This window comes from Saccostrea echinata, unplaced genomic scaffold (genome assembly GCF_033153115.1).
Source record: "Saccostrea echinata isolate AGI-Se365-2 ecotype Australia unplaced genomic scaffold, CSIRO_AGI_Sech_v1 ptg000029l, whole genome shotgun sequence".
Taxonomy (NCBI): Eukaryota; Metazoa; Mollusca; class Bivalvia; order Ostreida; family Ostreidae; genus Saccostrea; species Saccostrea echinata.
In genome coordinates, this window is record NW_026889778.1 from 33,152,345 (window position 1) to 33,168,369 (window position 16,025).

Consider the following 16,025-nt stretch of genomic DNA (forward strand, 5'->3'; position numbering starts at 1 on the left):
GATGTACACAGTCTGTGCCAAAAATAACATTTCTGGCGGTTATGTAGATGGTCTTTATTATAATGGACATGTGATTAACTTTATATACTATCAAAGTAAAAGTCTTTTTATGAATTTTTTGTTAATTTTTATTCCTATGCCATGCAACTCTTGGTCATAAATAAGTGTTACTATAGTTACATGTAATTAAAAGATTAAGAGGATCTATAACAAATTATTACCAACTCTACCTTCCCAAAATTGTACCCCATTCCCTTAAATCGTAATCAAAAGTACCTTGATAATGAAGTATGCTTGCAAACATGTCCTTTCATTCAGTATCAATAATACTTTGTCTCTCTCGTGAATTCCATATCCAACCACAAAATGTTAAATATCCTCAAGACACCTTATTGTGAGGGCACCTAGAATCTTTTACCAAACTGTTTTGTCTGTTATAGTCTGCTGCAAGTTAGCAATAAGCCATAAGAATACCGTATTGTTCACAATGTTTGCTTCTAGTTGCAAATTTGCTTCAAACATTTGATTTATTGATTGATTAGACCTATGTGTTTTTTTACGTCCCATTCGATATTTTTTCACTCACAGAGACTTTACCATATACCGATGAAGGGCTTCAAATTTAGACCTTTACCCGGCACTCAGGGCCATTGAGCAGTGAGGGTTCTTTATCGTATCGTTACCGTGACACGGGGCCTCGGTTTGTAAGGTCTCATTCGAAAGACCCACAACTTTCATCAAAATGCCGAGCGCTTGGTGAAGAAACAGTTGCTACCTATTTTTATCGACTTAGTCGCGGCCGTGATACGAACACACGACCTTCCGATCACGGAGCGAGCGTTCTACCGCTGCATACATTTGCAGCAATTGCTGTGGGATTGATGCCAATAAGTAGGAACTCAGCATATTTTACTTTGCAGGAATAACGAATTGAATGTTTGTAGGAAGTTCGAAAGAAAAGTAATTAAAGGTTAAATCAGCCATTGAAATCAGATTGTACTCAGGTCAATACAGAAAATTAATGCTTGATTGTTGTTGTAGATTTATTGGTGAAAAAGTAATCCTTCTTTAAAATGACTGGATATTTAGAATCTACATGTATTAATGAGTTTCAATACTGAATTTGACTTCAAATTTTGATGTTTACTTATAGTTTCCAAATCAGTTGATGGCCTTTGCATGTACATGACACTGTATGTTTTAAGGCCCTTTCACAATTGGCGCACGAGCAGAAGCGACAAAATATTCGTGCGACAGAAAATTTTTGATTTGGATCGTAAACTGTTGCCAAAAAATCGCATATAAAAAAGTATTCGTACGAAATTCGCACGATCTAAAGCGACCGTTGTGCATTAAATCTTGCGATATATCTTGCGTCTATATGCGACTGTTGTACAATGAAAGCGAGTGTTGTAAGATAATGCGAAAGGATCGTGCGAGCGATCAGGTAATTGGACGATTGAACTTGCGCCAATGCGATTGGAGGTGCGGAGCTCGTGCGCTCATGCGTTCCATGGTACGGATGCTCGTGCGAGTCAGAGGGGGTATATAAACTGGCCGTTTCCGAAGCTCTTCAGTTGATATAGTTGAATGCGAGAGAAGATGCTTATACACTTTATATATACTAGTGGCAAAGCATGACAAATTGAGGCTGAAAAGTTATGCAATGATAGTAAAACGTTGCAAGATTACATGAGACACGTTGAGCAACAGTCTCATATTCGTAAAACACACGCATAGACATCTGCGATTCATCTTAAGACCTTTAAAAATCGTGCATCACTCTTGCGAGTACACAAAACGTTGTAAGACGTTCGTACTAATGTTCGTGCGCTGCATTGCGATAATTTGGATCGCATTCAGTGTGCATGTCCACTATTTTGAGGAGACTTGATGCGACCACTAAAACGCATGCAGCGAATGCGAGACATCGTGCAACGTATGCGAGAGCTCGTGCGAAGCTAAAACATTCCGATCGCAAAGTGTTGTAAAGTGCTCGTGCGCCAATTGTGAAAGGGCCTTTACATAAACAGGTAACGCAATGTTGTCATGTGTGAAAGGTTCCATTATCTGATATAAAACACGTCAGAAATAAGATTTCATATTGCAATGTAATTGATATGTGAAAACTGTTCAGGAACAACGAATCAAAAGATTCATCAGAAAGTTATCCCCTACAGCTATGATTGCAGTGGATCTAGACCAATGTTTTGCAAGACGATTTTTGGCAAAGTTTAGTATACCTAGAAAGCATATCTCTAATTATATAAATTAAGCACGTTGTTGTAAAAGGGTGCAATCCTAACTCTTAAAAAGTGCAGGTTTTCATACTTACTCAGATGTATTGCATCAAATTGTCACAATAAAGGAAAGGGAACTTATTTAACAGCCAACAAGAAACTTGCGTGCATAGAAAATTTTTATCATATTTTAATTATTTTTATTAAAGTGATGAATTAAAATTCAAACATTTTTATATGGTACACGTGAATTGGATTTGAAGGGAGAAAGAGGTCAAGAAAGGAGAGATAAAATTGAGGGGGGGGTTAAGGGGGAGGGGGCTGAATGGTACCATCTTTGCACCCTCGGAGTATACAAGTAGATTCATGATGTTATTCCAAAATCAACAGTGTTTAAAAGAATATAGAAGTACAAGGAAAAGCTTTAAAATCCTTCAAGAAAACAGCCAGATTGCACCTTTTCATATTCTTATGTAACTCCCTACCCCTGTTCAGGTCATGCAAATACCTCGTCTACCCCAATCTATATAGCTAGGATAGGGTTATAAGTGTTTTTAAAGTTCTTAGATATAAAGATCTTTGAAATATTTATTTAAGCTCAGGGTGTCTTAAAGATTCCTGCAATACTGCGAGCATGTTACGATCCTGCTAATTTGCTACAAGCTTGCCACAATTGCTGCAATATTATGTAGAAAATATAAATAACAAAATTAATATAAATCAAAGCAAGACCGAAGGGATAGACCGTGGCCATAAGCAATCAGTCTTACGACTTCACTATACAGGCTTTTATAAACGAACAACTGCAGAGCTAGAACTAGTACTTATACAGTCATATCCCTAACTATAGTGTATATTCCAAAAATACAATATTGAACATTGGTATAATTTAGATCCATATCTATTACTATAGTATTCTACAAAATAACAAATAACCAGTGTTTCAAATCAGAATCACATCCACATAATATATATTGTTCATTCAAATCTGTTGATTTGCTTGGTATCCGATTAAAATTACTGTTTTAATAACTTTTGGCTTCATGTATGAAAGTTTTACATTGGATATTCATTTGCCATGGATTTAGAGCAATGCAGCATATGTGAGCTTTTTCCTAACAGAAAATGACTACAGATAATAAGTAGTTCTTCAATACGATGTTACTTTGGTATCTTACAATGAAACTGAATTACTTTTAAACTTTAATTAAAAACTGTATGAGAGTTAGATGATTAGTATCTCTCACAGTCCATATCAATCATGATATCTTTGGGAAAAGTAATTGGATATACAAGTAAATTCTCATTACTTTGATGTACTATTAAAAAAACTTAATAATATAATTTTCAATAGCAAAACTAGGATTTTGATCTCCCACAGTGAACAGTATTTATTTCAGTTAAAAATAGTGAACTTGGTTAACTATTGTAAACTAAAATTCACTGTGATAAACCATAGTTTACTATGTAAACTTAAGTTTGCTATTGTTAAACTACATTTTACTGTACGTAGTATTCATGGCTTATAGACTTTGTGCATTGCAGCACCATGACAGTCATTTCTGTCACTTGTTTGTTTGATGTAAATGATGTCCTGTTTTCTGTGGACCGTAACTGTGTTATGAAGAGATACATGTAAACATAAATTGTGAATTTTTCTAAGATTTACATGTGTCATAGTGTCTACTGTTTTTTTTATTGTCTTCAGCGAAAAGTCATGAAAAAGCTTTCAGTATGTAACTATGCAAAAAACTTGGAAATCATCAATTGTTCAATTAAATTCATTTTCTTACAGAATGTTTCCTTAGATATCTTATAAGGATAGTTTTTTTTTTTTCATTTTTAGGATTTTCGAATATTTATTTCCGCCTCAGAGTTCACGCTCAGGTTGGTTTTTGTCATTTTTATATTCTTATTTTCACCTCAGTCTGCAAATTCTTTGACTTCTATTGATTTTAAGTTTATGTTGTAATCGTTCTCTGGTTGTGGCTGAGTGGAATTGTAAAGTTCACATCGGAGTAAAATTCCAAAGCACCATGCTCTCTTTGTATGATTTTTTTAAATATTTATTTAATTCTTTCTGTGCCCGTGTTCAGACAAGCTCTGCTGCAGTGTGATTTTCTTCGCATTATTTTTCAAAACCTATATGCAAAGGATCTTTATCTTCTTGAAGGAATGCCAGAGTTGTACAGTTAATTGCTCTTAGAGTATATTTTCAGTCCATCCTCTAAATTTTTCAACGTGATCACCAAAGTCTGTAAAGCAGCAAATCTTTCTCCAAGCAATCTGCTGACTTTTTCCTGAAATGAATTTTAAAAAATGATAATTAAATCAAATTAAAAAAATGGGGGTTTTTCATATAATGAGAGGAATATTATGGAAAAACTAAAGGATTAAATATCTTACTCTTTATGTCCTTACACGTACATTTCCTACGTTTTACCCTGATTATTGTAATTTGTAGTCAAAATCGTAGTCTTGCTTTCTATAAATTCAGCATAATTAAATTATACTTTCCAGATTTGTTAGGAAATGAAAAAGGTGAAGATAACAAACAATGTTATTTCTTTTTAAAAAAAAAACCTTCAGAAAATACGAATCTATGAACATATTCATATGTTTTACAGGCTGTTTTACGGATAGGTATTAGACCTTCTACTAGAAACCGTTTTTAAACCTTTCTTTAGTCATCTTTATTGACGTACAATTATGATGGAATGATTCAACTGTTGTGGGTCGTACGACGTCGTCTGTTGTCTACATAGGCGCTAGCATATTGCAACATATGTTTCATAATGAATGTACAGATATTGAAACTTGACAAATCGCATGTAAATTATTTTTTAAAGTTGCTTGGTCCAGTTGAGATGCACATTTTCATGTACAATAAATGTACATGTGTCCATAGAATATGTATAAAAATAATTAATGCGACGGATTTCTTGCTTTATATCCTACCTTGGGAACATTTGAACTGTTATTGAATTTCTGACATAGGAAATCTGTTGATAAGAGGGTGTCATAATAAGAACAGATTTCAAAAGTATATGTAAAAAACATCTGACACTTACTTCAAAGTCCACACTATAAGACTCCTCCATTATTAATTGTCCAAGTTTGCGGTAGATATCTCGGCCTCCAGCATTGCGTAATGTGTCGCATAGTTTTCTACAACAAAATCAAAACTAAAATATCTTATCCCTGCAAGTATTGTTGTCAATATAACAAGAATGAATGATGGTTTTGTGTATATACAACATTTTTCAATGGTTTTAATATCATAACATAAAAAAAAGTATTTGGTCTCCTTCCTTTACGGCCTTATACTTAACCTGAAAATGAAAGAAGAAAAAAATAGGAAGAAAATGTAGAAAGAAAATATTTTCATACTTGTCAAATCTATGCACCGATTTTTCATACAGAGAGGTGATATCATCTTGAGAGTCTACAAAAATACACATGTGCGAGTTTGAATTTGTATGGTTTTTCTTAATTGTCATTGATGTTATGGACATTAAATTCAAGTCTTGGTAAAGTTATTATTGACATCTTTTTTCGAAAGTTAATTGATATTATAATAAGAGACGTTTACCACTCCGACTAGATGATGTACTCTTAAACGAATCTGCAAAAAAAAAAAAAAAAAAAAAAAAATTACATAAAACAAAAAAACAAAAAAATAAACAAAAAACAAGAGACTCAAGGGCCTTAACGGTCACCTGAGTATAATACAACAATTTAGAGGTTCCATAGAATATAAAGTAAACTGATAGATGAAGCTTTGTTGCCCAAAAGCAAGAGAAACAGAGTAATCAGGATCAAATAATTAGTATTCAGTAACAACTCTTAAATAAACTTCTAATCTGTACCCCATTTATCACTATCACCATGTAGATTATTATCAAACTATTAGTGCTGTACTATATTTTAGCGCTGTCTTATTGGCCTCTCTTAGTTTTGAAGAATATTTAGAAGATAAGTTATTTTTGACTCATTTTTATTTATATCTTATTTACAATTCTACCTGATCATTAAAACTATGAAAGTACTTTTTGTAGTATACAATAAAAATCTTGCATAATTGTCCTATTCTATTAACCCTTCAAACACATTAATTACAGTGATTAATTATCAAAATTGAATGGCAATACTCTCTCAGTATAATACAAATTAATAGAGCCCTGGCCAGGACCAGAACACTTGACCAAATGATCCAGATGTTCAAAAATCTGGTAAAAATACCCTTGTTTAATAAAACTTTTACTCTGTTTTCCTCCGATATGGGTAGAGCGCTCGCTCCGTGATCAGAAGGTCGCGTGTTTGAATCACGGCCGCGACTGAACTAAGTCGATAAAAAAATAGGTAGCAACTTTCCTTCGCCAAGCCCTCGGCACTTTGAAGTGAAGGTTGCGGGTCCTTCGGATGGGACCTTGAAACCCGAGGCCCCTTGTCACGGTAGGCGTTGGCACGATAAAGAACCCTCACTGCTCAATGGCCCTGGGTGCCGAGTAAAGGTTTAAATTTGAAACCTTTCAACGGTATATGGTGACGTCTCTATATGAGTGAAAAATTCTCGAAAGGGACGTAAAACAACATATAATCAATCAATCAATCCTTTGATATGCCCAGGAGTAGATAAGACTTTCAAATAAATAATGCATTTTCGCTACAAAATTCAACACAGCCATACTCTTACACCAGAACCCATGGCCCAGGTGTCATGAAATTCATAAATTTGGAGGCGGTACCTTTATTATCATAGCTATACACTTAGTTGAAGATTTTCATAGAATTAACACGTTCACTATATTAACAATAGAGCTCCCCTTCCCCGGTTAACACCAGAAGACATGGGGATCACAAGTTTTAAAAAAGAAAATGTAAGAAACACCCTTGCTCAATATAACTTTGCTTTTTAACCAGGAGCAGAAAAGAAATTATGCTTTTCACTATTCAATTAATAGAGCACTCCCTTTACCAGAACCCCGACACTAGGGTCATGAATTTCACAATTTTGGAAGAGGCATCCTTGCTTATCATAACCATGCACTTAGTTTGTTTTAAAAATGCCCAGGAGCAGAGAAGGTTTTAAAAAAAAAATCACATTTTTATTATATAATCAATAGAGCCTCGCCGTAACGTCAGAGCCCCTGACTCAGGGACCATAAAATTGATAATTTTGGAAAAGGCACCCTTGTTCATCATATATATGTACATGTATTTAGTTAGTTTGATTTATTTCCAGGAGCAGAGAAGAAATAATGCACTTTCAGTCTGTGATCCATATAGCAGCACCCTAGCACCTGCAGAACCCCTGGGCCATGAATTTCACAATGTTGGGAGAAGGCTCAATGCTTGTTACAATTATGCCAACAGTTTGACCGCTAGATGTCCCAGAGTAAAGAAAAAGATTTTTAAAGATTGCATTAGTATTCGTGTTTTTCACACAACCCCTCCGGCCCGGGGGGGGGGGTGTCAGGGTACATGAAATTCATAATTTTTGTTCCCCATTACCCATAGTTGTTATAAGCCAAAATTGGTTGAAATTGAAATTGTTTCAGCGGTTTCAGAGAAGATGCTGAAAATATTCAAATGTTTACGCACGACGCACGATGAACGACGACAGACAAAATCGGATAGCAGAGGTCATTTTAGTGACTCAATAAAACAGACAATACCAGTTATATGCCGATAGTCAGCGACTCATTACTGAGTAATTTATTAAAACCATTAATTGCTTTCAAGATTGGACAACATAAATAAATCAAACCTTCGAGGGAAGAAGATGACATTCTGTTAAGTTGATCAAAGGAATCCGTGTTTTGCTCTCCACCTTTTGGCGATATTGACGCTGATGGCATAGGACCTAATAATCATACTTTAAACTTAGTGTTGAGAAAGTTATTGGTTTAAAAGTTGTTCTGTTAACAAACTGACATGGTGATAACAATAGGGCTCCTGTTCATTAGAAATGTGGTTCTATAATTACAGTTCAAAGCAAAAGACTACGCCGCAATTTTCAACTTGTTTTTATCTACAACCAACAAATTAAATATTTAGAATTTTAAAAAAAGTCGGAGAGCGCAAAGGAATGAAACAAAAATCCATTCTAATTTTGATCGAATCAAGTATATTTGAAGGTTCAAAAAAGTTATTCCTCATTCAAACTGCAAATGTTGCAACAAACGACAGACAACTATCTTCCATAGAAACCATTTCTCCTTTCTGTTTATCATCAAAAGAATCTGTATTTTGTGATGGTTCTTTGCCTTCTTCTTACAAACAACAAAAGGGTTAAAAAATCAATATATATTGTAAAAGCGTCTAGCTGCGCAAAGGTATCTATAATTTTAATAATATTACTAATCAGGAGAAAATAAAGAAAATTAAACAGAAGTATTAGTAAAAGGAATCTTATCTATTATCTAGACCTATCATTTGGTAAGTTAAATCGTACTATTATACTATTCAACATTTAAAAAACAAGCAACCAAACTATTTTTTGAAAGTATTATTCTTTTGTGAATTTGTATCCTGCAATAAGAAATGCATATTTTACTGAAGACGATTTGCAAATTACTTTAAAAAAAATACCAGTTTGCACAACTAAATGACTAAAAGCAAGTCATGTTAAAAATATAATTGCATTTAATGAATATGGACTGTTATATCAAAAATACTGAAGGACTTAATATATAGGTAGCAAAATGAATGCATACTGAATGCTTAAACATGCATATGACAGTAATTTTTTATACTTTGGTATTTTGTTGATATATTATATCTTTAACTACTCAAAAACTAAAACCCTGGAATTGCTGTAGAATGAGAAAAGACTTGTTACGAGTCTGTTCATGAAAGGAAAAGACTAAGCAACAATTTTCGACTTTTTTATCTACAACAAACTCTCTATTTACAATTTTACTCTCTCTATCTTTCTCTCTCTCTATTATATATATATATATATATATAGAGAGAGAGAGAGAGAGAGAGAGAGCAAAGAAATAAGAACAAATCCGATATAATTTTGATGAATTCAAGTATTTGGAAGGCTCGAAACAGTCATTTCTAATTCAAACTGCAAATGATGCAACAAACGACAGACAACTACCTTCAATAGAAATCATTTCTCCTTTCTGTTTTTCATCAAAAGAATCTGTATTTTGTGTTGGTTCTTTGCCTTCTCCTTGCGAACAACAAAAGGGTTTTAAAAAATCAATACACATGTAATGCAAAAGCATCTAGCTGCACAAAGGTATCTATGATTTTAATAATATTGCCAATTAGGAGAAAATAAGGAAAATTAAACAGAAGTATAAGTGAAGAGAATCTTATCAAATATGTAGACTGAGTATTTTGTAAGTTAAATAGTAAGACTATAATACTATTCAAGATTTTAATTAAGAAACAAGACCAAGCTATTTTTTGAAAGTGTTATTTTTTTGTGAATTTGTATCCTGCAATAAGAAATGCATATATTACTGAAGACGATTTGCAAATTACTGAAAAAATATCAATTTGTATAAAACTAAATGATTAAAAGCAAGTCATGTTAAAATATAATTGCATATCATGAATATAGACTGTAATATCAAAAATATAAAAGGACTTAACGTATTGGAAGCAAAATGAATGAATACGAGTACTGAATGCTTAAACATGCATGTGACACTTTTTTTTTTATACTTTGGTATTTTGTTGATATACCGGTATTAGAACTTTGACTACTCAAAAACTAATACCCTGGTATTGTACAGAATGAGAAAACACTTGTTATGAATCTGTTTATGAAAGGGAAAGACTATGCTACAATTTTCAACTTGTTTTTATCTACAACCAACAAATTAAATATTTAGAATTCAATATATATAATATATATTTAGAGAGAGAGAGAAGAAAAAAAATCCAATATTACTTGATTGAAATCAAGCATTTGGAGGGCTCGAAACAGTCATTTCTAATTCAAATTGCAAATGATGCAACAAAGGACAGACAACTACCTTCAATAGAAACCATTTCTCCTTTCTGTTTTTCATCAAAAGAATCTGTATTTTGTGATGGTTCTTTGCCTTCTCCTTGCAAACAACAAAAGGGTTAAAAACATCAATATATATTGTACAAGCGTCTAGCTGCACAAAGGTATAAATAATTTTGCTAATTGGTAGAAAATTAAGAAAATAAAACAGAACCGTAAGACTATTAATATTAGACTATTCAAAATATTAATTAAGAAACACACAATCTAGCTATTTTTGAAAGTGTTATTCTTATGTGAATTTGCACCCTGCAATAGAAAATGTATAATTGAAGAAGATTTGCAAATTACTGAAGAAGATATCAAATTGTATAAAATAAAAGACTAAAAGCGAGTCATGTTGAAAATATAATTTCATATAATGAATATAAACTGTATTTAAATAAAAAATATTGAAGGACTTAATATATTGGAAGCAAATGAATGCAAATGCTTAAACATGCATCTGAGAGCTATTTTTTATACCTCGCGGAATTGTTGATATATTAGAACTTTGGCTACTCAAAAACACTTTCTTTCCATCATGTCCTGGTATTGCTGTAGAATGACAAAACACTTGAGTCTCTTTATGGTGTTTGTATGGTTGTTCTATGTTCTGGCAGTGATGACGTGATACTTCATTAAACAGGAATTCAGCATCTGGTCGATCACAGGGATTCGGAGCAAGCAATCTAATTATCATTTTCTGAATGTTTTCGCAAAATCGAAGACTGTTGATATTAGGTAACTGTAAGAAATCAGACTGGAATTATACATAAAAACTCCCATCAGTAAGGAAACGCAGTAAGTATATTCTGTAAATGTATGCATATGTTTTTAATTTGTGAGTAAATGTTGATGCTGATGTTGTTGATGCGTACTCTCCGTAATTTTTAAAAAAAATTTTTATTCTTTCGCAGAAGCAAAGTTATCAACAAAAACTTTAAATGTCAAAAAGATTTTTCTTACCTTATTTCTGCTCACAGCTTCTTTCAGTTCCTGTGCAGTTTTGCCGTCAAAGGCGTAATTTGAAGTACCCATTTCATAACAGTCGCAACCGATGGCCCATATATCAATCTACAGTAATTTTATACATTTGATAATTGAAAGTTAACATGTTAATTTATTTTGTCAATAAAATACTGAGGATAAAATGAGTCATGTACCTTTTCATCATATGTACCTTTTCCACCCATCATCTCTGGAGCAATGTAATGTGGTGTCCCCACCATGACAGTGTTTGCAGCTTTGCTGCATGTATCAACTATTCTAAAAATATGAAAAGAAATATATTTCTCATTTTCAATGCAGAGCAGTTCCATGTTGTGTAACTTTAGTGATTGTTGGAATATTAGATCCTCAAAGGAGTTGTAGTGAACATTACATGAAAGTAATTTCGGTTGAATGGCGCAGATATTCTGTCGCACACATTACTATATGAATATTTGTGCTAGAATTTCTGTTTGATTAATATTACCACAATATTAGATATAAATTATTTGTAATTTACTTCGACAAGGCGGAATTTTCTACGTAGCTACATCTGCAGATAAAACAAATTAAATTCTTTCTAAATAATGTAAAACTTCTAGTATACTGAGTATGTTGTTTCTGTGACTGTCATATACTTACTTGGCTACTCCAAAGTCTGCTATTTTTATCTTGCTATCTGACGTAAGAAGAATGTTCTTTGTTTTCAAATCTCGGTGAGTGATTTTTTTAGAATGAAGGTACTGAAAATGATGTGCCAGAAAGCTTACTTTGCGAGTTCTATTTGGTCTTGGCGTTACATTTACTTAATAATAAAATTAATTCATGTTTCTTCTCAAAAATAATATACAAGCACAGAAAGACTGCATACCTTTACTCCATTTAATATCTGTTCGAGGTATATTTTAAACTCGTACTCCTCCAGACCAGTTTTCCGTTCACAAAGGTAATGGAATAAGGAACCTCCTGAGCAATACTCCGTTACTATATATAGAACACTGCCTACACTGAAAGATGCTATATATCGTACTATATTTTCATGCTTTTGGTCACATAACAGTTTTAAAATGTCTTCTTCTCTCCTAAGTTGTTCCAGCTCTTTGGAATTTGCCTTGATGAAGTCTATTTTCTTTATAGCAAAAATCTGTAATGCATAATTAGTAATTTTCGTTATTTTATGTAAGTTGCTCGATAAGAAATAAACATAAGTAAAAGGTGAAAATAATCTAATAAATCCTGTTAACAAAACGAATCGTGGACAGGGCAAAAACACGGACCCCTGGAAACACAAGAGGTGGAGTCAGGTGCCTTGCAGGAGTAAACATCCCCTGTCGACTGGACACACCAGCCGTGAGCTCACCCTATGCATGCATTGATGAGGTAGACGGCGGAGTATTCCGTAGTTAAATTTAGTATAGAAATAATGGTATGAAAAATGTCAGACGCGACCCAACGAAAGGTTGTATTTAAAAATAAGTTCATTATAACGAACGTAGAGTTTGCGAAAAACTGATTTACAATTAAAAAAGGAAAATCATAGAAATTAGCCAACGTTTATTCAAGTGAAATGAATGAATATTCAAATATTTTGAGGAAATTCTTCACTCTGTTGTTATCTTTTACGGTGTGTTTTAGAATTTTTATCTCAAAAATTTCATTTAAATTACAATGACTAAAATTTCCACTTAACTTATGTCAATCTTCTATGTAGAGCAAGCTGTTACCATCTTCAATATTATTGATATGATCAAAGTATAATAATTAATGTGTTTTATTACAAGCTTTACACAAGAATTCAATTTTTCACCATTGATTATATATACCATAAGAAAAGAGAGACTAACTCTAACTCAAAACGATTGCTGAAAAGAACTTTAAATCTTCAAATGAATCATTAAACATAATGCACCAATACATCCATATATTTTACACTGGTATTTGGAACATTCGCCATCAAAAAGTATAAAGACAACAATTAATTTACGAGTGTTAATTTCGGAGGCCACTATTGTGCTATTTTTACCTGCATAATTTAAAAAGAACATTAATGATTTTGTAATTTAAAAAAAAGTCAATATTGGCACATGTGGGTTTTTTTAAAATGCCTCTTTACAAACTTTTTTTCTATTTTTATCTGAAGGGAATTTGTACACAACTTCCGGTTTACATAGATATACAACTGTTAATGGCGGCTTCTTTACGTCCTTTACAAATTATACAGTTATAGCTTATTACTTGCCTCATTTCGATCTCCTCTTTTAAGTCGAGCTTTGTAAACTTTACCGTAGGTCCCTTTTCCTATTTCCTGAAGAACATCATAATCGTCTAAGGACGACATTTTATTTGCAAAAGCAGTTGTTTTCGTCTATAAATGCTGTTGTTCACAATAAAATCTCGTTTTACACCTGTTTGGCAGCAATCCATACCCCATATCCGTGTCGATCAATAAGTTGATTTGAAACGAACTTGATAGACTGGTTCTTTAAACAGGTCGAGGAATCTACCATATATGGATATTGTTGTCATTGCGCACAGAGGTGCTTACAGCGAGCAATCGTCCAATCCAATGAATGAGCCGAAAAGCACGATGGTCTACTACATGTTTATTTTTTACTACAAACACGTGGGTCAGGCAAATTTAGGACGCGATTTCAAATGACTGCGGGAAAGTCAACTAATAATTATTTTTAATGTTTTTGTGAAAAACACGAAGAATAGGTACTAATTAAGATTTTCCATGCTCACATCAACAAACAAAGTCAATTTTCCAAGTTAAATAGAATGTTGAAATACCGCTCACAAAGTCTTCGCAAGTAAACAAGAACCCAATTTTTATAACTTGATATTCGTAAATTTGCCATGCTACTGGTGTTATTCGTTCTTACTTTGTTATTTGTTTACTATACTGAAATTAAAAGTTAATGCAGTTATAAAAAACATAAATCTATTGCTGTACAGTATTTTAATTCTCATGTACATTGATCATGGAACGTGTATTGAGTAGCATATATATCGAAGTTGTAGACGTGGTAAACAATGACAATACGTGAGTACACTTCAGAGTCGATTTGTTTTGGACCAGGGAATAGTCACGTGAAATTCAAACTGACTGATAGTACAGCACGGGAAAAACTGCCAGGCTATTGTCAACAAACGGACTTATACAATGGAGTGGAGAAAACCCAAATTTTACCGTTGTAAAACATGTTTATGTAAATGTGAGCGTGGAACTAGTAGATAATGATGTACATATTATATTAAGTGTGTAAAATGCTTGCAAAAATGCATCATGTCTTTCCGAGAGCGATTTCAAAAACTGGCCTTTTCGAAACCTACATGTAGTATATTTTGTAGTAACCCATAATGCAACTCATTTAGCTGATTGGTCGGTTTGCCAGTCACGTTGGGTGCCTCATTTAGCATGTAAATTTATTCTGACGTCACGGAAAATAGTTTCCTCGACCTGTTAAATAAGGCACTACTTGTTCCCAAATAGGTCTTTAAGCTACACTCATTCAAAATTGCTGAAGAAAATGTGCATGCATTATTAATGATTTTTCAAAGAAGCATTAATAAACAAGAATATTGAAAATGTAAATTAAATTTGATAAATGGTATATTACGATTAACAAACTATTTTAAACTTCTGCAAACCAAAACAAGTTTAGTTTACAAGAGAAGAATATATATTTATATCAATATTCATTTCAATGAAAACTATTCTAAATGTGTAATCAAAGAGTGTTAAATTTGCGAAGTTTTTTTTAAAACTCTGACATCGTTGAATCTAGTGTCATTGAGGGAAAACTATAGTTTAAAACATATCCTTGACTTAAGTTTACGTTCTCAAAATACTAGTCTATCAAAAGCAAAACTTGGTTTACTCATTTTCGTGATTTTGACATGCCAAATGTAATGTAGGTTATAGGGATGGAATAAGCACTTTATAATATATGAATCTTTATAGCAGCGATCATATCCCTGAAGTTGTTATCACAGCAGTTTTATTAATCCACTGGCGATAAGTGAATTTTAGACTTGATATCTACGAAAGATAACAACAATGATTAAAACATAATAATTTATACTCATTTCTCATTCTCCTTAACTTCTGTACGGAAGCGAAGACTCGGTCAAGGTTCATAAGTAAAAATGTAAGTAATTTTATTTCTCTTTAGTTCATGATTTGTGTAGGAAAAAATATAGCTAGCATGACAATAATGAAAAGATCACTTGTTAACTTAAGCATCTTACCTAATTAATATGTACACGTACCCATGCATCAGGGTTTTTTTTCTTTTTAATCACTGTAAGGAATGGTAACGAAAAACAAATCAAAATCATAAATAATGCCACAACAGAGGAATCGCAGACAACGATAGCATACGGATATACTCTAGACAAAATTTCTAATCATTCATCTGCAAATACGACATCGGCCTCATCGACACAATTAATTGTTTAAATTGCCATCATGCTTTCTACAGTCGAATTTGCCGATGTCTTTTTTTCAACACAACACCCTCAAACGGCTCTCTTGCGCGCAAACTAAGCCAATTGCACAGTCCACACCTTTTGTGCGCTCAAATAAAATTGTCGGTTACCGCTGGTGGTAAGAGAAGTTGCAAAAACGATGGTGACCCCATCTCTCAAACGTCTAATATGTCACCTAGAAGTCACTTAGTGCTTTTACATCCATGCCGCTCCATCACACTTCCGGTTTCTACTGTTTTACAGTACAGTTTTGTATAGTCGTGTGGTTTTTATTAAATGTCGTGGTC

At 33.0% G+C, this 16,025-nt stretch overlaps 1 protein-coding gene across 1 annotated transcript; it reads right to left on the reverse strand.

The window, feature by feature from the left end:
- Window positions 1-4,332: 4,332 nt before the first annotated feature.
- On the reverse strand, window positions 4,333-13,582 carry LOC133195213 (serine/threonine-protein kinase Nek1-like). Its single transcript, XM_061331071.1, has 12 exons — window positions 13,484-13,582; window positions 12,116-12,388; window positions 11,887-11,987; window positions 11,421-11,523; window positions 11,224-11,331; window positions 10,729-11,002; window positions 9,352-9,420; window positions 8,011-8,106; window positions 5,833-5,865; window positions 5,631-5,685; window positions 5,308-5,408; window positions 4,333-4,533 (listed from the first exon to the last, which is right to left on the reverse strand). Exons 1-12 carry the CDS (start codon window positions 13,580-13,582, stop codon window positions 4,433-4,435), a joined length of 1,413 nt encoding a protein of 470 aa, XP_061187055.1. The 3' UTR covers window positions 4,333-4,432.
- Window positions 13,583-16,025: the final 2,443 nt, after the last annotated feature.

Excerpts from the sequence above, each read along its gene's own strand:
- LOC133195213 (XM_061331071.1), bottom strand. The coding sequence starts at position 13,582 with ATGTCGTCCTTAGACGATTATGATGTTCTTCAGGAAATAGGAAAAGGG. Across the intron at positions 11,988-12,115 it reads AGATATTAAATGGAGTAAAG|TACCTTCATTCTAAAAAAAT; the intron begins GTATGCAGTCTT and ends CATCATTTTCAG. Across the intron at positions 11,332-11,420 it reads AAGGTACATATGATGAAAAG|ATTGATATATGGGCCATCGG; the intron begins GTACATGACTCA and ends AAATTACTGTAG.